The sequence below is a fragment of the Pongo pygmaeus genome, chromosome 1, assembly GCF_028885625.2.
Source record: "Pongo pygmaeus isolate AG05252 chromosome 1, NHGRI_mPonPyg2-v2.0_pri, whole genome shotgun sequence".
Taxonomy (NCBI): domain Eukaryota; kingdom Metazoa; phylum Chordata; class Mammalia; order Primates; family Hominidae; genus Pongo; species Pongo pygmaeus.
In genome coordinates, this window is record NC_072373.2 from 66,304,680 (window position 1) to 66,329,293 (window position 24,614).

General features: G+C 40.5%; 1 protein-coding gene across 8 annotated transcripts in view; it reads right to left on the minus strand.

Moving 5' to 3' along the window:
• The window catches only part of SMG7 (SMG7 nonsense mediated mRNA decay factor), an 82,217-nt gene extending 67,245 nt beyond the window's left edge, over window positions 1-14,972 (minus strand). For 2 of the 8 annotated variants that reach the window (XM_054443437.2, XM_054443430.2), the window contains exon 1: window positions 14,014-14,972. In XM_054443437.2, the coding sequence (XP_054299412.1) occupies window positions 14,014-14,042 (29 nt within the window). In that variant the 5' untranslated portion in view covers window positions 14,043-14,972. Of the gene's footprint in view, window positions 1-12,745; window positions 12,847-14,013 lie in introns of those variants that run through there. The other 6 variants (XM_054443434.2, XM_063648256.1, XM_054443405.2 and 3 more) reach the window with 5 other exon arrangements.
• Window positions 14,973-24,614: the final 9,642 nt, after the last annotated feature.

Consider the following 24,614-nt stretch of genomic DNA (forward strand, 5'->3'; position numbering starts at 1 on the left):
TCCTTACATCTACAGTGTTATTAGCATTTCTTTAAAAAGACAGTGACCAGCCTGGGCAACTTGGAGAGACCCATCTCTATGAAGAAAAATATTCCAAAATTAGCTGGGTGTGGTGGTGTGCGCCTGTAGTCCTAGCTACACAGGAGGCTGAGGTGGGAGGATCATTTGAGCTTGGGAGGTAGAGGTTGCTATGACTACATGACTGGAGTCCAGCCTGGGTGACACAGTGAGATCCCGTCTCAGAAAAAAAAAAAAGGCCAGGTGTGGTGGCTCACACCTGTAATCACAGCACTTTGGGAGGCCAATGCAGGTGGATCACGAGGTCAGGAGTTTGAGACCAGCCTGACCAACATGGTGACACCCCATCTCTACTAAAAACACAAAAATTGGCCAGGCGTGGTGGTGGGCTCCTGTAATCCCAGCTACTCAGCAGGCTGAGGCAGGAGAATCGCTTGAACCCAGGAGGTGAAGGCTGCAGTGAGCCGAGATGGCACCACTGCACTCCAGTTTGGACAACAGAGTAAGAATCTGTCGCAAAAAGAAAAAAGGCCTGTGACACAGTTTATACAGTTTTTGCCTCTTTTCATTGCTTAAATCAAGCGTGCTTGGTTTTGTTTATGTAACAATGAAGAATAGTACTAATTATTCAGACTCTACCATTCCTTGAAGGCTGAGATATGTCAGTTACTCGAGAAATTCACGTAATTCAAAATGTTTGCAGTAAGTGCAATCTCATATATTATTAGGCAACATTTACTGGGTGTCAGTATGGTTCTAAGGTTGTCCCAAAATAATTAAGAGAAAGCCCTCCTCTTAAATGACAACATGAGAACAAAATGGTGCACACACAAAAGAGTAACATCTACTCATTTACCTGAGAAAATTATAAGATGATCCAAAGAAAGACTTTCTGGAAGAAGGAAATTTTCAAGAGCAATGTAAAGTCACATGAAAGAAAGAAATTAAGACTGGGAAGTGAGTAAAGGAAAGCTGTCCCTTTTCCTAGTTAACCACAGTCTTGCTGTCTCGATTTCAGATAACAATAAATTTCCAAGGGAAAACATTAAATTCAAAGATATCAGGTCACATATAAAGTATAGCTTTAGTAATCTGTTACTTTTTAAAAGTTACATTGAATTTTCCTTTAGAAGCAAGTTATTATCCAAGATTTAAATTTCATACATGCAAAATTATAATCCTTAGTGTCAGAAGCTGGCACCTAAACATCTCTATGTAATAACCTTACCAAGTCAGTGAGGAAAATGGAATCCAAATCTTCTGCAGTGAAGTTATCCACAAAAACTAGCAAGTCATTCACTACTTGTACTATTAGCCCTGATAGGTCAAAGTTATTTTCCCCCATAATAGCTGGTTCTCAATATTCCCAAGTGTTCTAGGAAATAAACTGTATCTAAGTAGTGATACTAACTAAAGATAAAACCTGCAGAAAGAACAGCTATAATAAGGGAGGAATAGCAGGTCAACTAGTCAGTAAGATAAAGCAATCTAAATGAATTAATTTCAAATATACAAGAAAAACTTATCTCCCCTTAGTAAGTTTTTTGGCAAAACTACCCGGCCCACTTCCCACTTCCCACTTATTATCTACAAAGAAAAAGTGCATTAGGAAGGTCGACATTGATGAGAAAAGTGTTCAGATTATATATGTTTATAATTCTATATATTACATTATGTTTTACATAAACAAAAATAAAATAAAAACAAAATCATACAATCCTAAGCAAGTAAGATTATAAAACTATACAGATACAGATAGAATCAGCCTGATATCTAGGTTCAAAACCCAGCTCTGCCACTTTCTGCATGCATGTCTCCTATGCCTATTTGCCTAGCTGTGAAACAAAGCAATAGTAGTATACATCTACTATTCAAAGAGTTAATAAACACACAATACTTGGAATAGTGTCTGGCACAACATAAAAGTGCTGGCTATTACTATTAACAATCATGTCAAAAGAACAAACAAACAGCCTCTCTGTGAAGTTATTCCTTATTGCTAGTCTATGCAAGCCTCAATGTCAGAACTGAAAAAAGAAAAGGTATGTCAGTGTATGCCAGATTACATGCGAATGGAAGCTAACCCAGAAGCTATATGGCAGATGGTCTAAGAGTATAATAAAGAAGCCTTTCAAACAACAGGTCAAAATGATTACTAAAAACATTATTTATAAAATAATAAAATAACACATCAAAAAATTTTTAAATAAAGGATATTAACTCAGGAGTCTCCTTCTAAGTTTCACAAAGATTTATATTAAAGGATATACCTATATGGCCACATCAGGATATACTGCACACCTCTCCCAAATCCAACACAAAAGCAAGTAAACCCTCATACAAAGGAAATGCTAACAATTCCCTGTTAGCATTTAAAGGGAGAGAGAATTGTTCCTGGTGACACATTCTTGAGAGCTGCCATCACTTGTAGCTTCAAATCAGCTGCCAAAAATAGTGGAAAGACTAATTGTTATTTCAGGTATAAAGAAACAGCACAGGTAACAACAAAGCAGAAAGCATGAGGGTTATTGTGGTATGAGTTGACCCTCTATCTGTGAGTTCCTCATCCATAGATTCAACCAATTGCAGACCAAAAAAAAAAAATCAGAAAAAAAATATATAGCACATTTTTAAAAATACAAATTAAAAAGCAATATAGTGTAACAACTTTTACATTGTATTACATACTGTAAGTGATCTAGAGATGATTTAAAGTAGACAATGTATGCAGGTTATGTGCAAGTACTATGCCATTTTATATAAAGGAGCACCTACAGATTTTGGTATTGTGGGGGTCCTGGAACCAATCTCCCATGGCTATGGAGGGATTATACTGTGTCTGTCTTCTCATGTAATTCTCCTAGTAATTCTACCATGGTAATTTTACAGGTAGCCAAGGTAAAAAACTAGAGAGGTTCAAGGTCACATTGCTAGTACATAATAGGGATCTGAACTCAGGACAACCAAAATACAAATTAAGCCAGTCTTAATTCAAACTCCTTGGCTCATTCAACTTGCTATGCCATACCGCTGTCTTAGGGAGCCAAAAAGACCTGTGTATGAGTTTAAACAACCAAATTAATATATTACATTAGAAAACTAGAAAGCAATTAATCTGTCACATTATTTTCCTTTCATAAACCAGAATTTATGGCCAATATGCCTTATTATTTGAGTTGTGGTTCTTAAAATGGCCTAACCTTTTTTCATCAAAAAACAAAACTAATGATTATTTCAGACAAAGTATAACACTGTCATTTTGGTTACTTAAACAGAAATTGAGGAATATGATTTCATAGAATCAGATATTAAAAGTACAAAAATTTCACTTCATAATATATTACACAAGCTGTATGTATGCACACACACAAAATTTTGCAGATGTCCCAAGACACTCTTTAATGTCCAAATTTATCCTATGGTGGTTCTCTCAACACTATGCTTTTTTACTTTTTTCACCAGTAATAAAAAAAATTTCAAGTAAGCAGTCTTTAACTCATTTTTTTCTTTGAATACCATCTTCCAGTTGCATTTTCCTTTGATTACCTCACTACTAATTATCTCATTACTGGACAGTATCTCAAAGATAATCTGGTTAGGTGATCACCTGATACAAAAGTAAATAATTCATAACCTTTCTAAGAGGCAGTATTAGTAAAACAGACACATCCATTATACTGTATCCCAACTAACACAGCACTGAAATACTATTATATGTCTTTGGGAAGAAGAAGGAAAGAAAAAGAACTCAACTTCTGCGATCTGAGAAAAGAACCCAAAGAGTTTTAGGAAACAGATGAGAATATTAATGCAATATAGCAGTCATAACAGACTTTCAGAACCATGCTTGTCATTTAAGAGAAGACGCAACAGCAGGAAAATGCCATCAAGAACTGTGAGAACAAAACACTAATCATCAAACAGTCTGCAAAGTTTTTCTTCTTTATGACTTGAAAAAGTTAAATCCAAAGACACTTCACTTAACCTTAGTAACTAAAGATTTCTGATATTTCCCCCTAATGCTATAGAACTTCTCCTTCCCACAACTCTACCTCCATTCTACCTTCTTATCTCAAGGTGAGGATTCTATAAATGAAGTCCTATTAGCCCAAAGCTGTTTTCAGAATTACATGTACATTAGTCGTCCATTGTCCATGGGAGATGATTCTGTGGATGCCTCAAACTTCAGGTGGTAACAAACACTATATATACCACTTTTTTCCTATACAGACTTACCTATGATAGTTTAACTTATAAATTAGGCACACTGAGAGACTAACAATAGCTAATAATAAAATGGAATAATTATGACATAAGCTATAATAAGTTATGTGAACATGGTCTCTCACTCTCTCAAAATATATTGTACTGTACTCACCTATTTTCTGACCACCTACTTTTAGTTACCATTGACCACAAGGTAACTAAAACCATAATTAAGGGAGGACTACTGTACTCACTAACACTGTCATCATTTCCCACGTAATCATTTAATAATGTTCCAAATAGCTATTTTTTTTTTTTTTTTACCTAAGATGAGGCTACTTACAAAAGTAGGGGGGAGGAAATCTAAATCTTTACATATCTCAAGAGGAAGTACTGTAGGCATTATATAAATCTTTCTCTCTTGTGTCTCCCTATTCCAGGAGGAATGTGCATAACACACACCAGCTATTCAAATATAAACTGCTCCCTTAAGATTAATGACCAGGTTCACTGAAAGAGAACCTTAGACCCCCCACCCCCACACAAAAAATGCAGAATGAGACATGGACTAATCAAAATCTCTAATTGATATGACCTAATGTGACTGGTAGTCTCAATACGATCATAATGTTTACATCAACAAAACTCAGTCATTCCTAGTATCAGGATTCTTTTAGAGTTCTTCAAACACACTGCACTGAGGCATTTACTCATTTTGTTCTTTGCCTGCTATATTCTTCTTTTTTCACCTGGCTAATCCTGCTCATCCTTTTAAAATTCAACTCACAGGGAATGGTGGCTCATGCCTATAAATCTAAGCAACTTGGGAGGCTGAGGCAAGAGGATTGCTTAAGGCCAAGAGCTCCAAACCAGCCTGGGCAAGAGAGCGAAATCCTGTCTCTGAGAAAAATAAAAAAATAAGTAAAACTGAACTCCGGTGTTCAACTCCAGAAGCTTTCCCTAAGCCTCCTATGCAGGAAAAGTTCCATTTCCCTTAGTACACTCATGGAATACCTTGAAAACATTTCACACTGTATTTACCACATTATATTGAAATATTTGTGCCACATCTGTCTCCCTCAGGAGCCACTATCCTAAAGAGTAAGCATCAGTTCATTTTTATATTCTCAGAGCCTAGCACTAGCATATGGTAAATATTCCTAAATGTTTTGCAAAAACAAAACAAAAGCATGACAATTTTATTTAACACCAATTATGCACACTGTACATTTAAAAGATGCTGAAACATGGTCTCAACCATACTTGGTCTAGCTGCAGAGATGAGTCACATATAAAAAAAGAGATCATTACAAAATTAAGAAATTACAAGTACCAAATGACTAAGATACAGGAAATGCTACAAAGTTCAAAGAATGCAGAAATCACCAGAGTACACAAGGAAGTCTTCACAAAAGAAGGTGAAGTTTAAGCTAAGCTAGTACAGAATGGCACTTCCCACATGGGAAATGACATGGGAAGACAGATTTAAGCAGGAATGCATATGCCATGATTAGAAAACAATGAGATTACTCTGGCTAAGGCAGTTGGTTTCTATCAGGGAATAAGAAGATATCATGAGGCAGAGGTAGGTGCAGGTCATTTTATGGAAGGCCAACAATACCAGACAAATGAGTTTAAGGAAGTGAAAGCCATATACAAATACTTTTTCAAGACTATTAATATAGAAGCAATGCAAAGATTAATTAGCAGGGGGACAGGTGGTAAAGAACCTGAAAAAGAACCAGAATTTGTTAAACACATGTAAACCTTTGTTATTTTAACACTGACAGCAATTTTAGGAGATCGATGTTCCGTTTTACAAATAAAGAAATCAAGACCCAGAAATGTTAAGTTGTTAGCTCACACAGAAAGTAGCAGGCAGTGCTTAAAGCCCCAAATCAATGCTTTCTTCTTGATACTTGCAGGAAGAAATGCAGGTAAGGTAACAGTTGGAAGAATTTTTCAAAAGAATGGGCAATGTAATCCGAATCATGAAATCTTGATGCTAAATGCAACAGAGCTCAGAACACCCTATAAAGCCTCTGTGTATATACCACTGCCAGTATGAACTATTTGGTAATTGAGTACTTACTTGTATGCCCAGGGAAACTACTTGAGGGCATATTCTCTTTTTATCCCCAGGGACCTGGGATATAGCATGGCCCAAACTGAATGTTTATTGGTAGAATGGATAGAAGGATAGATACAAGAGAGGGGGACACACAGAGGAAGGAAAACAAAAGTGTGAGTTTGAGAGAAAGGAAAACAATCAGTAAATGAATTTGGCCACCATGAGGTCTTTGGCACCTTTGGAAATGGCAATTTCAATAATGTACTCAGAAAAAAATGGCTTGATAGCAAGGGATTAAGGAAAAGTAGATGGTAACTAAAGGAAAAACATAGGTTAGGGCAAATTTGAAATGCTTGGCCATAAAACAAAGGTAAAGAAGGACAGAACTTTAAGAAAAATCAGAACAGGAAGGCCTTTTAAGGGAAAATTGAGATTGGTTCACAGAAAGTAAGATCAGTAAAGGGAATAACTTAAAAGAAGAGAGCCACACAACTGAAAAAAGATCCTGAAGGATGGTAAACATTTAAGAGTACAGTTAAAGGAAGGGATTCTGTAGGATCCTGCCTGACCAAATTCCTTTTCCCTTTTTGAGGCCTACAGCAGCCACCAAATCTTTGAACTACCACTTCCACATCACCACTTCTCTGTCCATAAACCTATCTTATCTAAGAAAAACTTAGATGTGGTCAGAATACTAACTAATGCAATGTATTAAATGAGTGAATCAATTTTTTAAAAATTTATTTGGAATAAAGGAGCCATGAGTTGTTCTTCCCACCTGAAATGGCAATTTGCCCAATATCCACTTTTAAAAATCCCATCCATCTTTCAATATCCAAACCAAATCTCACCTCCTCAAAGACACCCTCTCCACCCCATCTCCACCTCTGTTGGAATAAACTTCTTGCCTATACTTACATAGTACCTTTGACCTACTATTATAGCTACTTAAATGTCTTTCTTTTAATTTGCCAAAGGCAAAACCCCGGTAATTGTGCTCTACACAATAAGTATTCAATAATTGCCAGTAAAAGAGAACACAGATTTAAGAAATTAAAATATGTACAAATGTTTATGGATAATGTCTGCCCATGGTAACTAGCCTATTACTACCTAAAAGAAAACTGAAGGGAAAATCTAAATAAATAATCTGTGGCTTAGAGGAGAAAACAAGAAAATGAACCTATGCAGTGCATATATATCTTTACTACATATATTTTCTAAATCAGTGGTTCTCAACTGAAGGTGAATTTACAATCCAGGGGACATCTGGCAATGTGTGGACATTTTTGATTGTCACGATTGCAAGGGAAGATACTGACATTTAATGGATAGAGGCCAGGGATGCTGCTGAACATCTTACAATGCTCAAGACAACCCACCACAACAAAGAACTATCTGGATCAAGGCGTCAATAAGTGCCAAGGTTGAGAAATCCTGTTGTAAATGAAACAGACGAGAAAAAAACCCAAAGCTGCCACATAGTCTACTTGAGATTCCTAAAATTTTCTTAGACAATTAGTAGAATCACCTCCTCTTTCCACTGACTAAAAATTGGGTCTAAGGGAGAGTAAAAACAATGTTCCTAAGCAGCTCCATTTACATACTAACAAAAAAAAGAGCTGGTTACAAGCTGTCACTTACCATGTGACATATCTGCCAAAATTCCACTCTTATATTTCCTTGTAAATGCTTAGTTACAATTTCCCAGACAGCTGATAAGTCTATTCATAACAATACAGCAACTAAACTAAAATATAGCTTGACTGCAAAACTTTCATGGCAATATATAATGGCCATCTGCCAATATACCTACAAACAGATGAATAATCCACTATCTACAAGACATATGCTTTATAATTTATTCTCTACACAAGATCAGTTAAACTAACCCATCTAAACTTTCAGGCACTCATTCATGACACCAATACAAAAATTTGAAAGGCTAGGTGGAGGCAGGAAACAATTTCTCTCAAGTATAAAACACACCAGCCCTTTTAAAGTGTGAACCACTCTCCACCTCAAAACTGCCTCACGAAACTTGTAATACTAGTGGGTCCAGATCTTACTGTAACACATCCATTAAAAACAACAACAAAAAACTCAGCAATTGTTTCTCCTACCATGAAGGCCGAAGACCACAGCTGTTAGAAAGCAAAGAAATGAAACCTAAGATAGGACAGGAAGTATACATTTTGAATCCAAATGAAACCACAAGGGAAGCAGAAATTAACTGCCAAAATAATTTAGTCAGACAATATCCAAGCAGGTAATAAGCTATTAACACTGTTATAACAAAGACTTATAAGCCTAAAGAGACAGTCATTCATTCAAATAATGTCACCACCTTTGGCTGATATTCCGGGACAAAAGCTACTTTACATTCTGTAAAGCATGTACCTGGTGGAAAGGAAGGGGATGGGGCAGGGGAAGAAGACTTCGTGGACCACATGGACTAAAATCAGCATGTGCTCTAAGACTTCTAGAAGCTTCAGGATACAGTGAATATCTGATCTAGCATTACTAGACTCTTCTAGAACCTGGAGCCCATCCTATTTAGTTATATATTCCTCCCAATGCTCCCACTATCTTCTCTGTTCCTCTCCCCAGGCTAGAATAAGGCTTAGCTTGCTACTTTATCCAGCCTTATCTCCACTATCTCTCTCTGTTCCAAGATTTATAGTGATACATTTTTATTTTATACCATATTGGATATTTTACTTCCTATTTAAATGACAACCATTTTTCTGCTGGCTTAGAAAACAACCCTGTGGCTATTATATTAGTAACAAAATTTCTGACAAGTGAGCCACTGAGATGCAGCGTCTTCACTATACATGTACCATACAAAAAATATATGCATATATACACACATATGTGCATACACATATATATGTATATATATACGTATGCACACACATATATATACACACACACACAAAACAAAACAGATACTTTCTGGACCTTTCCTGTAAAGGAGTCTAACAGTAGGAATCCACTTCAAGTGGATCTCACTGAAACACCCACAGCATAGGAAGAAATTAAAGACAAAAGAGAATAGTGAAGGAAGGAAAGGAGGAAAGTTGAAGGGAGTATAGAGTATGAACAGTGGCTCCCACAATGGCAGCAGAAGTCATTCGGTGGCACCTGTGCCACCTTTTATAACAGGATTTGACCTGTTTGACTGGTATTCCCTATAGCTATGATTATTCTACTTTCTCATCTTCCAAAACAACTTTGATGTCTTCTCTGTCTGGTACTTTAATACTTCCCCCACTCCTGCTTTTCCAACTTTGATATGTTAATTTCCATTTTTCTTTTTTTCAAAATGCCATTATTTTAAAGCATAATATTATACCTCACCTGCGGCCTATCCTAACCTTCTCCTACCCCCACCAAATGAACTGTATTCAATACACCCTTTCTTTTACTCAACAGGGGTGTCAAAGTCTTTTAAAATCTTTCATTCTGTCATAAATCAAAAGACAAAATACTCTGTATTCTCCTTCAATTTAAGTAATAAATTCCCAATGTTATTCGGCCTAGAACCCTCATATTTAAGATCATATTTTTATTTTTATAAAACATAACAAAGTATTTTCAACTTAACTGATTCTCTTAGAAGTCTTGTCGTGTATTAAAAAGATACTTACCTTTCAACAAACAAAAAATTTCATTATCCTTTCCTGCCCAGAATATCATCATCTTTCCCACACAGAAGATAGGTTTTCTTCCTTTCATCTCTGCTCTATTTTTACAACTTGAGACTAATTCAGTTCCCTTGATGTTGAATTCTCTCTTTACTGGTCTTACTGGAACTACTTGCCTCCTATCTTCATTTCTGACCCTTCTGAAACTGCCATCTTGCTCCTTGGTTTCCCACCACCCCACCATTTCAATGCCAGACATCCCAGCTCATTTACTCTAACAAATTAAAATTCAGCCGAGACAAAACTAATTTTCATCTACATGAGGCAGGATCTGTAGCTATGCAGATTAAAAATTGCCCAGTCATGATCTTCCACCACTGACAAAGGTAGGCAAGAAAATTCTTAAAGTCAAGGTCATGAAAACAATTGCTACACCCCCCAACCACATCCATTCAGGAATACTCAGCATCCTCCCTGAAGTGTCTATAAAAACCAACAGTTCTATTTTCAAAGAACGTGAACATAATGCTTCCCTTAAAGACATTCTCTAGTGTCCCCACTGCAGACTTTAAATGGAATGATTATCTAAAAGAGGAGGAGGGAAATTCAGACTGGCACAACCCTTTATTTATGATTCCCACAACCACCACCTAGGTCTCAGACTTCTAACACTTGCTTTAATTTACTTAGGACAAATGCCTAAGATTGAGACAAGACTGGCTCCAGGAATCTTTAAGGGACCCCAGGACCTATGCCTCCCCCATTTTGCCTGTTCAATTTTAGCTGAAAAATATCATTGTATTCATTTTTTTCTTTTCTCCCTTCTTCAAAGAACTAAGTTCATCTCAAGCTATCATTGATTCCACATCTAAGGAAGTCTTCCCTACCATGTCAAGCTATAAAATATAAGGTACATTAACAAGAAGCCTCTGAAAGTCCACTGATCTTCCCCATTAAAAGTACCACCACTCTGCCAATTTGTTTTTCATAACTTTCTAGATCCACTGCCACTACTTTATTCAGGACCAAAGTTCCAAAGGGAATCTTTTGTAAGGAAAAGAACCTTACAAAAAGGACCAATTTTGAAGTCTTCCCCTTTTCTAAGCAGTAGTCACTCCCCAATTAATGTCAGGCTCTAACAACCTTACTTTTCTCTGTTATCCACCACTACATTACACAAACAGAGTCATTTTCCTAACACATAGCTATGAACATATTAATTCTAACAAATCATCTCAGATTCTCCATTGTCTACCCATTTTAACTATAAATTATGGAACATGATATTCAGGATCCTCTTAAATACGGTCACCTTATCAAATAGGATTTCCCCGACCACTTTGTCCAGATAAAACAGTACATCCCTGTCTTACTTTATTCCTCTTCCTAGTGCTTGTGACCACCTGATATATATTTAACTGCTATGTTTACTGACTGTGTCCTTCTACTATAATATATCTTCCCACGTTGACCCTTTTGTTTACCAGTGTACCCTCAACACTAGAATATATTATGTTCTCAACTTATATTTGTGGAAAGAACAGATGAACACTGACATGCAGTGTTCTATAGCTGACTTGAAGTTAGAAGACCTACATTTCAGTCAGTTTCCACATACCAGCTATATGAGCCTCAACCATGTTATCTTCTTTGGGCTTACATTCCTCATGTGTAAAAGGAAAGGGTCAAATTTGATAATCTCTACAACTCTTAAGTTTTCTCAGCTGTATCACACTACCTTCTTGTCTAACTGCACTGACTACCTCCCTTCCCCCCAGCTTCCCTACCTACATAACTCTGCTCAGTTTCCTTCCATTTGGAATTCCCCTCTTCTCAATCCACATCTGTCAAAATGAACATTAAGGATGAACAATATCCTAAGTGCCATTTTCTTGAAGTCTAACAAACTGTAAGCTCTGTAAAAGGAGGGTGGAGTTCTTCTTTTTCTATTCTCAGATGTTGGTACAATGCCTCCCATACAGGTGATCAACAAAACAACTAATGAATCATGAGTACATGAATGAGCAAATAAAGTCTTTCCTGATTCCCTCCCATTGCTCAGGTGATCTCCTGCCTTTGGACTCAAAACACTTGGTATCTTTTATTTTTATTTATGTATTTACTTATTTATTGAGATGAAGTTTCGCTCTTGTTGCCCAGGCTGGAGTGCAATGGCGCCATCTCGGCTCACTGCAACCTCCGCCTCCCGGGTTCAAGCGATTCTCCTGCCTCAGCCTCCCGAGTAGCTGGCATTACAGACGCCCACCACCATGCCCAGCTAATTTTTTGTATCTTTAGTAGAGACGGGATTTCACCATGCTGGCCAGGCTGGTCTTGAACTCCTGACCTCAGGTGATCCTCCCGCCTCGGCCTCCCAAAGTGCTGGGATTACAGGCGTGAGCCACCGCGCCCAGCAACATCTGGTATCTTTCATGGTACTTACACTCTGTGCTGTTTAATTTACTTGCCTAATAGATACTCAACTGCAAATTCCTTAAGACTAATCAGCACCCTGATGGTTTCCATATCTCTCTATAGCACCTACAACAGATCTTTGTCATAGCTGTATTTATTTGAAACATTAAACAACAAAGGGATATTTGAGATGAAAAAAAGGACCTCAAATTACAGACATCATTCCAACTGTCCTATGGTCACTGGGCATATATGTTGTGTTAAAATCAAGCATTCAAGCATAGTTCAAATATCTCATCATTCTCTCCTCTCCCTATTATGCTTAATAAAATTTTACTACTTTAAAAATTATAATTGCCACCCTATGTATCACGTAACTACACACCTCTTGCAATATACATATAGGGATCCACACACGTCAATACTTTCATGTCACTAAACAGCTAAAGTGACTTTTCCACTCATTTCAGACTTCCACCTCATCCAACTCCCTCCTCCGCAAGGTATGAAACAATTTTTTAAAAAACATCTTTCCATAAGGCCTCCCTTTCTTAGTTCTGCTCCTGAAAGACAAAAAGGACGAATTTTAAAGTCTTCCCCTTTTCTAAGCAGTAGTCACTCACTCCCCAGTTAATTTCAGGATCTAACAACCTTACTTTTCCCTGTTACCAAGATTTTTGACCCACTTTACCTCTACCTCCAAGCTCTTACTCAGCTTCCATGGAACCTTTCAGCTGACACAAAAGCTGGTGTCCTTCCATTCAATATGTTCTCGCCATCAGGTACTAAGTTCAACCTATCTACATCTTCTTCCTGAAATGTGCATCAATCGCCGCGCCCCCCACCCCAGACACACATCTCGCACACATACACACACACACACTATACCCATGTGTCACTCTACCTCTGACATACAAGTTCCTTACACCACTCTTAATGAAGGCACACGACTCTCAGAATGGTATCTTCCGACTACACTGATTCTCACCCAGTTTCTTCTGAAAAACCCAACCTTGTCCACAGTGCCTCCCTCTTTCCTCACTTCCCCATCTATTCCTCTTCATCGCCTCCCTACACCGCCAACTAACTACAGATGACATTATTCCTCAATACTCCCAACCCGAGAATGAAGAACAAGCTCCAGTTTCCTGCGGTCTCCCTCTCCCCCCGTCTGCCCTCCGCGGTTCCCCCGCCCCAACACCCCAGGTGTGCAGACTTCCTCCCCGTCCTCTACTCCTGCATCGCTCCAACCAATCCCACGCCACACCACGAGTCCCCTGCCACGGGGATCAGACTCCTCCACACCCACCTCCACTCGGGGTCGCCGCTGCCTCCCCGGACGTTTCTCTCCACCCCTCGCTAGCGAGCCCGAGACCACGGGCGCGCGCGCACATTCTCACGCTTCCCCAACCTCCCTCCTCGCACCGGGACGAGCCGGCTTCGCCAGAGCTCAGCCCAGGCGGTAGGGGCTAGGCACCCATACCCGTTCCGCCCCCTCCCGCAGATCCCCTTGCAGTCTCCGCCGCCCTGCCCGGCGAGGAGAGGACGCAGCAACTCCCCCGCCACCCCGGACTTACCACCTCGGTGTCTGTTGCTCCATGCCCCAACCTGCGGCCCGCTCCCCCTACGTACCAGCCCGGCCTCGGCACTCACCGGAGGTACTGCGCGCTCTGCAGGCTCATCCTCCGCCGCCGCCGCCGCGTCTCCCCGCGAAGCCTCCGTGGGTCTCTCAGGCTCCTCGGAGCGGCCCCGCAGCACCGCGGGTGCTGGCGGCCGCCGCCATCTTCCTCTCCTCCGGCTCCTCCTCGCTCGGCAGGGGGGTGGGGGTGAATGAGGCGAGGGGGAGGGAGCGGGGAAAGCTGCTCTCGCTGCTGCTCTGGCCTGTGGGGCGCAGGGACACTCCGACCCGGGGGGGAGGGGGAGGGAGGAGGGGCGGGGGAAAGAGGAGAAGCAGAGGAAGTCGGCGACCGGGCGAGGGAGGGGGTCCCTCTCGCGAGATTTCAGCAGCGCCTGTCCCTCCCGGTGATTTCCGCCTCTCTGTAGCGCTCCCTTTTGGGATCAACAAGCTGTGTGGGGCCTGTGCGGCTTCTGAGAGACCGGCTGGTGGCGCTTGGCGGCTTCCTGCCAATCCACCCTTCTCCTCCCGCGCAAGGGGGCAATCCCAACCCCACCACCGGGAACACCCAGGCCAAAAGAACGGGAGTTACACTCAAAGTCTTCCCCCTTCTTATCACTCCTGCCGATTTCCCTCTTCCTTTTTGCACGCCTCCACTCTTCCCCACCGGAAACGCCGCCCCTTCCTCCTACAGTTCCTCCCAGCAGTCCCTCAACGCTTGTCTTCCTTCGCGCGTAGAGAGTGACTCGAAGGACCCCCTCTCCTCTTCTCTGCAGCCCCTCCCCATGCACGCTGGGAGACTCTTGGAGGGGATAAGGGGGGGCCCGGAGAGGAAGAGAAAAGAAAACAATCGGATTGGATAGGCAGCTGCCATGGCAACTGGAGGCTGTGGTTATATTGTCATAGTAACCGATGTGTGCGGACAGGGTGACCCTCCCCTTGGCCAATGGATTCCCAGGAAACCGCCCAGGGTTCCCCGTTGGCTTCCCTTCCATCTAAAGGCCTCCCCCAAGTTAGGAATCGATGTAGTTCTCCCCGGTGGTGAAGTCCACTTCCTCCTCCCTTCCCGCTTCCCACAGCAATTGGGGGGACACCCCGAGGCATTCACCATGGGCTTTTCCACCCGCCTGCGAGCGGGAACCACCTCCGTAGTTTCCTCTCAGAGTCGGGCGTGGAGAGGGCTGGGCCTGCGAAGAGGATGCATGGCCTGGAGGCTGGCGGGCGGCGGGCTGGAGTCGGGAGGGCGAGGCGGCAGCGCCAAGCGGCGAGGAAGGGCAAGGGGTTTCCCCACAACTGCCTTGGGCTCTGGGAGGCGGGATCCCGCCTGGACGGGGTCCCTGAGGGAGGAGAGCGGCACACGACAGCCGCGATGCCTCCCCTGCCGACGGGGATAGCCGACGTCTGGCGAGTCGACCCCTCCCCCAAATCCACCCCACCCGCCTACTCCCTCCTGACCTAGCTGTCGCGAGCCGGCCGCGAGGAGGCCAGGGTGAGGGTGGGAACACATCCTAGAAAGCTAACACGTGGTTTTCTATCATTTAAGCCGGGGACGAGCCGGAAGGCTGACTAGCGCCATCACTCTGATAGGCACCCCGCAGTGGGGATCTTGATTATTAAAGGCAGACTCCAAGCTCCTCCCTCCTCTGCAACCTTTCTCCTCTCACGGGTCTGCAGTGTTCTAAAAGTCGTCATTCTGTGTCGTTGGGTTACAGAGGAAAACATTGGATAAAAGAGGATCAAGAAGAACGAACCCTAGATACATCTGTCTGGTGAAAGGAGTCTAGGAAAAGAAGTTTCATTCTTAGAACAAATCTTTTTGGATATTTATTATGTGTGTTTTGTGTCAGGTTTCGGTCCAAAAAGCTGAAATAAAGAACGAAGTCAATAATAATATGGAGTGTATGAGAAATAGCTGGAAACTTCACCATCCATGACTTGAAGAAATTGACGTTTTACAAATTATATTTTCGGTTCGTATTGTGGAGTCATTTAAGGAGCTATCCCAAAGTACTTTAGGATATGTAACTATATAAAACCTTCCAAGAATGCAGCCCTCATAGGATAGTTAAAATAAGGATTTTAATGGGCTATTTTGATTTGGTTTGGTCTGGTTTGGCTACCTGATTCCTGCTGTCTTTTTCCACGCCAGCTGAAGAGGCACTTTCAAGATCCTTCTCTGAGACCTGCACCAATAAGACTATACCAATGTTCAGTTGAAACATCAGGTATAAGTTTAGCGGAAACGAAAGTACAACCTGCTTTGAAATAAATTCCAAGGACAGACTGTCATTAACGAAATAGAAAGTGGACTATGCCCCTCATGCTGCCAGTGCCTGGTATGATGCGGCGTGACACGCAGCGCTTGCGGCAGTACAATGCCCCCAATCACCCGCCCAGCACCAACGCGCCGCCCACTCACGGCAAAGAGAGCCACCTAGTGAGGGATTCTCATTTCCGCGGTGGGGTTCTGCATTTCCTTCTACCATGAGCGCCCAAGGATAGAGACTCCTACTACCTATTACCTCAAATAGCCTACATTTCTTTCCGAAAATTTATTGGTTAGATATATATATTTTTTAATTTAAAGACCAGTGTGATCGTGTATTGGTTAGATTTTTTAATTGGTTAGATTTCAACCAGAATAAAAATTGTAATAATTACCCCCTTACTAATCATGGTAATAGCCATTTATGTCTGTGGCACATATCTCCAATAAAGAGTGTATGAACAATTATCATACATTCCTGATAAGCAATGTAGGAAAATATTACTACTATCTTCTTATTTTGGAAATAGAGAAACGGATCAGAAAGATGAATCCTTTTGTTAGTGTTTGCTGATTTATTCCATAAACATTTACTGCGTACTTATTATATTTCAGACACTGTTCTGGTTATGATGGACACCACAATGAAAGAGACCTGGTCCCTGTCTTGAGGAAACCCAACTGCTGGTAGAGAGCTCAGAGTAATGATTAGGATGCAATATGAGGGATGCAGTAATTGGGGTAAGAACAAAGTAGGAACACATGAGGTCAGAAATAATAAAGTCTGTGTTTTATAGCAGCTTTCCTAAGAATCTTATAAGAGTCTTCAATAGCTTTACAATATCTCTAGCTAAATAGAAGAATAGTAGTATATTTTAGAGATTAGGAGACTTTGATACTAATATTAAAATTACCTTCAAAAATCAATAGGACTCAGAAAAATTATTACCTTCTATTTATATACTGTGTAATACACATTTTCCAATTTCATCTATTTCTACTTGCCCTAGTCAACAAACTTGTAGAATTACAGACATCTTTCTTTCTGCAATAGATATCGTTCACCTTTTTCCCCTACAGGTATAAGATCACATCTAAACCAAAAGAAATTAAAGAGAAGCTTCCTTACTTACATTAATACTACCAGATTTTGTTTTTGGGTTTGTCTTTTTGGCTAAGTGATTTCATGGAAAGATCAGAAGCTAACGGACCTGAGTATGCATTCTAACTCTGCCATCTTGGTATCTGAACTTCAGTTTGCTCCTTGACCAAAATAGAAGCATTACCTGTTATAGGCTTCCTGTGACCTTTAATGATGACATACATGATTGAGTGCCCATTATACAACACTGAACTTGATAAACGTCAAAATTTTTTCTGCCTTTTTGCTTTTTTTTTTTTTGAGACAAGAGTCTTACTCTGTCACCCCGGCTGGAGTGCAGTGGCACAATTTCAGCTCACTGCAACCTCTGCCTCCTGGGTTCAGGCAATTCTTGTGCTTCAGCCTCCCAAGTAGCTAGGACTACAGGTGTGCAACACCATGCCCGGCTAATTTTTGTATTTTCAGTAGAGACGAGGTTCACCATGTTGGCCAGGCTGGTCTCAAACTCCTGACCTCAAGTGATCCACCTGCCTTGGCCTCCCAAAGTTCTGGGATTACAGGTGTGAGCCACCTTGCCCGGCCCCTTTTGCTCTTTTATATCAAGCTAAAATGAGTAAAATAGAACTACTACAGCATAACATTATTTTTTAAAATAATACTCTATCTAGTCTTTTTTTTTTTTTAAATAGAGATGCAGTCTAACTGTATTGCCCAGACTATCTCTAACTCTTGGCCACAAGCAGTCCTGCTGCCTCAGCCTCACAAGTAGCTGGGATTTTAGGTGTGAATCACTGTACCCAGCTCTCAATCTAGTCTTTGTCTATAATACTCATAGGTCTGAACTCACATTCAAATCTATTGGCATCCAGTGCTAGAAGATGGATTTCTTTATTCATGACTCTGATTACAGGAAAGAACACAATATTAGGACATTGTGAGTCCGATGCTAGAGATTTAAAACTTTTCAAAAACCTTTTATCACATAAAGCAGCCTAATATAACCACATTTCTGTCCAAGTAGAGAGAATGGCCTCTTTTCAATCAAACACTGAGTACTTGCTGAGAAGCTACTCTTAACATTCTTACCAAATTTACCCAGAGCTTTGGTAACCTGACAATTAATACACAGCAGGCCTCCTCCCTTTTTATAATAATAGACAGCCTGTGCCATGACATCATAACAAGCCCTAATTTATTTTAATATTTAGCCTACATATTCTGAATGTTTATAAATCCTGTGCACAATTAGGAACTTGGTAAATCATTCTCATCAAAGCAGAAACACATTTATTATCAATTGCATACTCAGTACACAATGTGTGTGAAGCTAGCCATTCATTCCTCTTCAGTACCACACCTCAGACCATAGAGTTAAGTGATTCAATCAAATGCGTAATTCATTCTCTTCAAATAGTGAGTCAGATAGAAATTGACATTTAAATTCAGGTCTCCTGTTGCTCAAGATTTCTTAGATCAAGGGTCAGTAGCCTTTTTCAAACAGTTTGCCAAGTGTATATTTATTCATTCACTCCAAAGATGGAGTCTTTTAGCCTGAAGAATAGTCAGGAACCATTGCAGTCCAAGATTGAAGAAAAGAAACTTCTGATTTGGGAGGCACTGAGGTGACAGTTGGGGAATAATATTCAGAGCTTTCTCTCCCCCTTCACTTCTCCATTTTCCTAATATTTACTAAGGGAAATCTTATTATCTTCAAGGTTTCCCCCAACTCCCAATAAGCAAATACCTCTGAGAAATTACCACACCTAAAATTTTTATCTGCTGATTTAATGGACACAATCTGGAGAAGAAGAGATGCTCATAGGAAAGATTGAAAAGTATTGAAAAACCAAAACGAGAACCCTAGCCTCTCTTATTTTATTGGCAGAAGGCCTTAGTGTTCATGCATCTCTTTACTTACTGAAATCTTGCACAGTACTTACTGAAATCATCTTGTGGGTCCCTAATCTAACAGCAACATATTTCATGTCAAAGTCTGTTGAGTTACCTAGAAGTTGCCATATTTTTCTTAAAACACCCAACTAAAATAACATAATCTTTTAATATTTTCTAGTTTCCACTTTCCTAACTTTTATCAGGTAGATACTACTTTGGAGCACTAAGAATGTGATACTGATATTCATTGTCATAAATCTGTTCTTCAAAACTATGGGAAACATGTACATGCATGTACTCATGCACACACTGATATGGTTTGGCCCTGTGTCCCCGCCCAAATCTCATCTCTATTTATAATCCCCACATGTTGAGGGAGGGACCTGTAATCCCCACCTGTCCAGGGAGGGAGGTGATTGGATCAGGGGGTGGTTTCCCGCATGCTGTTCTCATGATAGTGAGTGAGTTCTCACAAGATCTTATGTTTTTGTAAGTGTTTGGAACTTCCTCCTTTGTTTGTCTCTCGCTGCTGCCTTGTAAAGAAGGTGCATTTTTCGCCTTCCACCATGACTGTAAGTTTCCTGAGGCCTCCCCAACTATACAGAACTGTGAGTCAATTAAACCCCCTTTGCTTATAAATTACCCAGTCCCCGGTAGTATCTTTATAGCAGTGTGAAAATGAAATAACACACAACTTCCTCTTTTCCCTGACATTATTATTGTACCAATTCAATTTGCAATTCAAGTTAAAATGTGATAAAGATGAAAAGCAAAGAAACTTAGGACTTAGGTCCATCACTTCAAGGCATACTAAGAATATGCATCCAAGCACTTTTTTGCTTTGCTTAACAATCCCAGGGTCTTTTCTATTCTCAGAAAACTTTTACATGTCAAAAACCTGGATAGTTTGTTCCATATATGTAAAAGTTCTTTCTTTTCTCTTTTTTTTTTTTTTTTTTTTGAGACAGGGTCTTGCTCTGTTGCCCAGGCTGGAGTATAGTGGCATGATCACAGCTCACTGCAGCCTCAACCCCCTGGGCTCAAGTAATCCTTCTGCCTCAGCCTCTCGAGTAGCTGGGACTACAGGCTTCCCTCACGATGCCCAGCTAATTTTTTTATTTTTTGTAGAGACAGCGGTCTCCCTATGTTGCCCAGGCTGGTCTCAAACTCCTGGGCTCAAGAAAACCTCCAGCCTTGGCTTCCCAAAGTAATGGGATTACAGGTGAGCCACCTCACCTGGTCATATTTGTTAAAATTCTTAATATTAGCCTGGCACAGTGGCAGGTGCCTATAATCTCAGCTACTCAGGAGGCTGAGGCAGGAGGATCACTTGAGCCAAGGAGTTTGGGGCCAGCCTGGGCAACATAGCAAGGCTCCATCTTAAAAACAATTCTTAATATTGTTGGGTTAAGATGTAAGAGCACATTCTGGAACAAATTAAATAGTAAATTAATGTGTACGTATATTCCACATTTTAGCTATGTTAAGCTTTTTAAAAAGTTTTTTCCCCTGGCTTTAAGTCTCCATTGCTTTTCCATTACCCTTAGGATAAAGTTTCCAATCCTTATGATGACCTCTGTTCTGGTCTCTGCCTGCCTCTTCTCTGACAACCCTCCCCACCCCCTGGTATCACCACTCTAGCTACAGTGACTTTCTGTTAGGTCCTTGAATAAGCAGTGTTCTTTTCTTCTCAGAGCCTTTAGATAAGTTGTTCCCTCTATCTAGGTAATTCTTCTCTGCAGACTACTCTTATGTCTACCTATGCTTTAAGCCTAAATCTGAACTTCTTTGGATGAGCTTTCTCTACTTTCCAACCCCCAACCATTAGGCTAAGTTAGCTAAACTGGTTATATGTTCCCATAGCACTCTGCCCTTCCTTTTCATGGCATTTGTAAGTCTTTCATATTTGTAAATCTTTGTTTAATGTCTGTTACCTCCAACTGTAAGCTCTGTAAGAGTAGATGCTGTGCCTATTTTGCTTACTCTTGTATTATCACTTCCCTAGCAGAACACCAGATACAAGGAATGCTCAATAAATGTTCATTAAGTCAAGGAATTAAAAAACAAAAACCAAATTAATAGAAATTTGGGAGCTGGGCACAATGGCTCACACCTGTAATCTCAGCACTTTGGGAGGCCAAGGTGGAAGACTGCTTCAGCCCAGGAATTCGAGACCAGCCTGGGCAACATAGTGAGACCCCATCTCTAAAACAAAAAAAAGTTGGACCACGTATTCTTTAGAAGTAATCCTAAAGAAGTAAGAAAATAATTTTATTGGGCCTTCAACTAATCTCAGTAATTGAAATTGCTATTACATTTAACAAGATTAAAGTTTTAACTAAATGAAATATTTAAGCAATGAGTAAAGTGCACAGTTATAAGATGAAGGATAACTCATCAGTTATCTCACAACAGAGTCTCAGACTTCGATGTAGAAAAAGTCTTCAACGTCCAAATTATTTTTATTTAACTTTATGTTTTTTAATTTGAGATTAGGTGAAGCAGTTAATTCTTTCATTATATGGCAGGAGAGGGTGCTAGGGAAGGATGGCAAAAGAGAAGAGAGGCTATCAGCTAATTAGAATGTAATACAAAAAGTTACCTTTAAAATTTCGGAAAGAAAATTGGATCAGGGTGTAGAATGGAAAGCTCAGTGGTCTCTATTTTTCAGAGAATTTATAAACACAGAGAAGTGTTTATAAATTCTAGCATTATTATTGTTAATTTTTTTTGCCTGTAATGGGATAGGGCTAAGTAAACTGGATGTAGGATTTTAAGGAAAGGGCTATATACAATTTCAAAGTAAATGTGATAATTATGTTTCTGGAGGCAGGTTCTGAATTCAATTCAATTAAATAAGGCATGTAACATATGTAAGCAGCCTGGCACTTAGTAGACACTCAACAAATGCTCTTACTTGATATAAAGGGTGAATAAGAACTGCATACACACTTTAATTAATGTAGGTTAAATGCACCTTTAAAAACAAATACAAAATGCTGTAGAGGTCGACAGCATACTGCCTCAAAACTATATGACCAGTTTTATCATATGACCTTTCCTTCCTTCCTTCCTTCCTTCCTTCTTTCTCTTTCTTTCTTTCTGTCTTTTCTTTCTTGCCCTGCCCTGCCTTCCCCTCTCCTCCCCTCTTCCCTCCCCTCCCTTCCGCTCCCCTCTCCCCTCCCCTCCCCTCCCCTCCTCTCTTTTTGACAGGGTCTCACTCTGTTGCCCAGGCTGGAGTGCAGTGGTGCAATCACGGCTCACTACAGCCTCAACCTCCTGGGCTCAAGTGATTCTCCCACTTCAAGTTCCCAAGTAGCTGGACTACAGGCATGTACCACCATGCCCAGCCAAATTTTCTTTATTTTTGAGGTCTCACTGTGTTTCCCAGGCTGGTCATGAACTCCTGATCTCAAGTGATAAGTGATCCTCCCACCTCAACCTCCCAGTGTGCTGGGGTTACAGGTGTGAGTCACCATGCCTGGCCAGTATAAATTCTTTCATCTATTTGTGAAGGATATCTCAGTTCATTAGCTGTTTTGTATTTGAATGAAATGAGAGCCAAGATCTGGTTCAAAGCTAAAGAGGATAAGGAGGCTTCTACGGAGCAAAACGAGCTGCTTATGCTTTCCCCTGCCCTCTTTCAAACTAACACCTCTGGAATGGCTTTGGCTTGCATGCTGTCTCACTCTCGTGCTCTCTCAACCATTGGCTGTAATGTTCCAATTGTGATCCTCCAAGTCATCCATTCTTTGTCCAAGAGGACATGAATAGTTTTAGTTTGTTGTTGTTGTTTTGTTGTTGTTTTGAGACAGGGTCTCTATCACCCAGGCTGTAGCGTAGTGGCATAATCACAGCTCACTGCAGCCTCAACCTGCCGGGCTCAAGCCATTCTCCCACCTCAACCTCCTGAGTACCTGGGGCTACAGGCACATGTCACCACGCCTGGCTAATTTTTGTATTTTTAGTAGAGATGGAGTTTCTTCATGTTTCTCAGACTGGTTTTGAACTCCTGGGCTCAAACAATCCACCTGCCTTAACCTCCCAAAGTGCTGGGATTACAGGCATGAGTCACTGCACCCCACCAGTCTTAGTTCTTTAACAATGTTCCTGTGGGTAAGACCAGGACCAGAGGGCATGCCAAATAACTGGAATGCCAACATTTCCAAAATACAGGCAGCAGTGGCCTAGATGTTACAGAAGGTTACCAGCTGTAGAAAGAAGCTGAAACTAATTTTCTCTAAGTATTTGAGGAACAGTCAAATTTTAGCAAGAAAGCACTGTAGGAATGTTAGGTAGAGTTGAGTTTAGTATCTATAGAGCATGTTCAATTGATGATGATCAATTTCTATCTTTCTCTGCTTTTTCAAGACAAATCTATATTGAAACTAAAACTTTACTTCTGGGAATCTTAATCTTGGTGTATCCTGCTACTGTGGAGAAGTTTGATGAGTTGTGGATCCTCTAGAATTTTAGTATTTAGTAATTTATTCAGCCTTTCATTCATATTCATATTCATATTCAGTCTTTTCATAAATAGAATTTTCATTGTATCAGGTCATATGCTAGTCATTAGGGTGAAAATGGTGAATGAAACAGTCCTGCTGTCAGAGCTTAAGTTTAAAAGACAGTTAAGTAAAAGGGAAGTTAAATTATAGAGTGATAAATGCTGTGGTAGAGGTCTTTGGAACCATTCCACTTGAGATTGAGTACAGACATGCAATCAGATAATCCACGTAAGTGTCCCAGTCAACTGTAAAGTCCTTCAGAATGAGATTTTGCATAGTATACTTGTTCACATTCTATTTCCCAGCAGGAAAAGGAATACATACAGCTCATCCTACCAGAAAAGGGATGGAAAACCATGGCTAAAAGTATACTAAATTATGCCTGAAAGATACAAAACTATAGATGTAAAGTGCAACTATGAAATAGAATTACATAGAAAATGGTCATAAATATAATAAAATGTTAATAGCAGCTATTTCTGAGGTAGACTACTTATGGTTGGCTTTAATTTCATACATTTTTCAACATTTTCTGCCAACCAAAAAGCAAAGTTGAGTTTATTGTTGTTATTGTTGTTTTGGTGGTGGTTAGCATGGTTTTTAAAGAATGCCTGAACTTCTATATTACAGGAGTCTGAAAGTAACATTAGACATTGAAAAGGAAGCACATTAAAGATAAGCGTAGGGCCGGGCGCAGTGGCTCACGCCTGTAATCCCAGCTACTTGGGAGGCTGAAGCAGAAGAATTGCTTGAATCCGGGAGGTGGAGGTTGCAGTGAGCTGAGATAGCGCCACTGCACTCCAGCCTGGGCAACAGAGTGAGACCCTTGTCTAAAGGAAAGAAAAAAGATAAGTATAATAGCTTTTCACA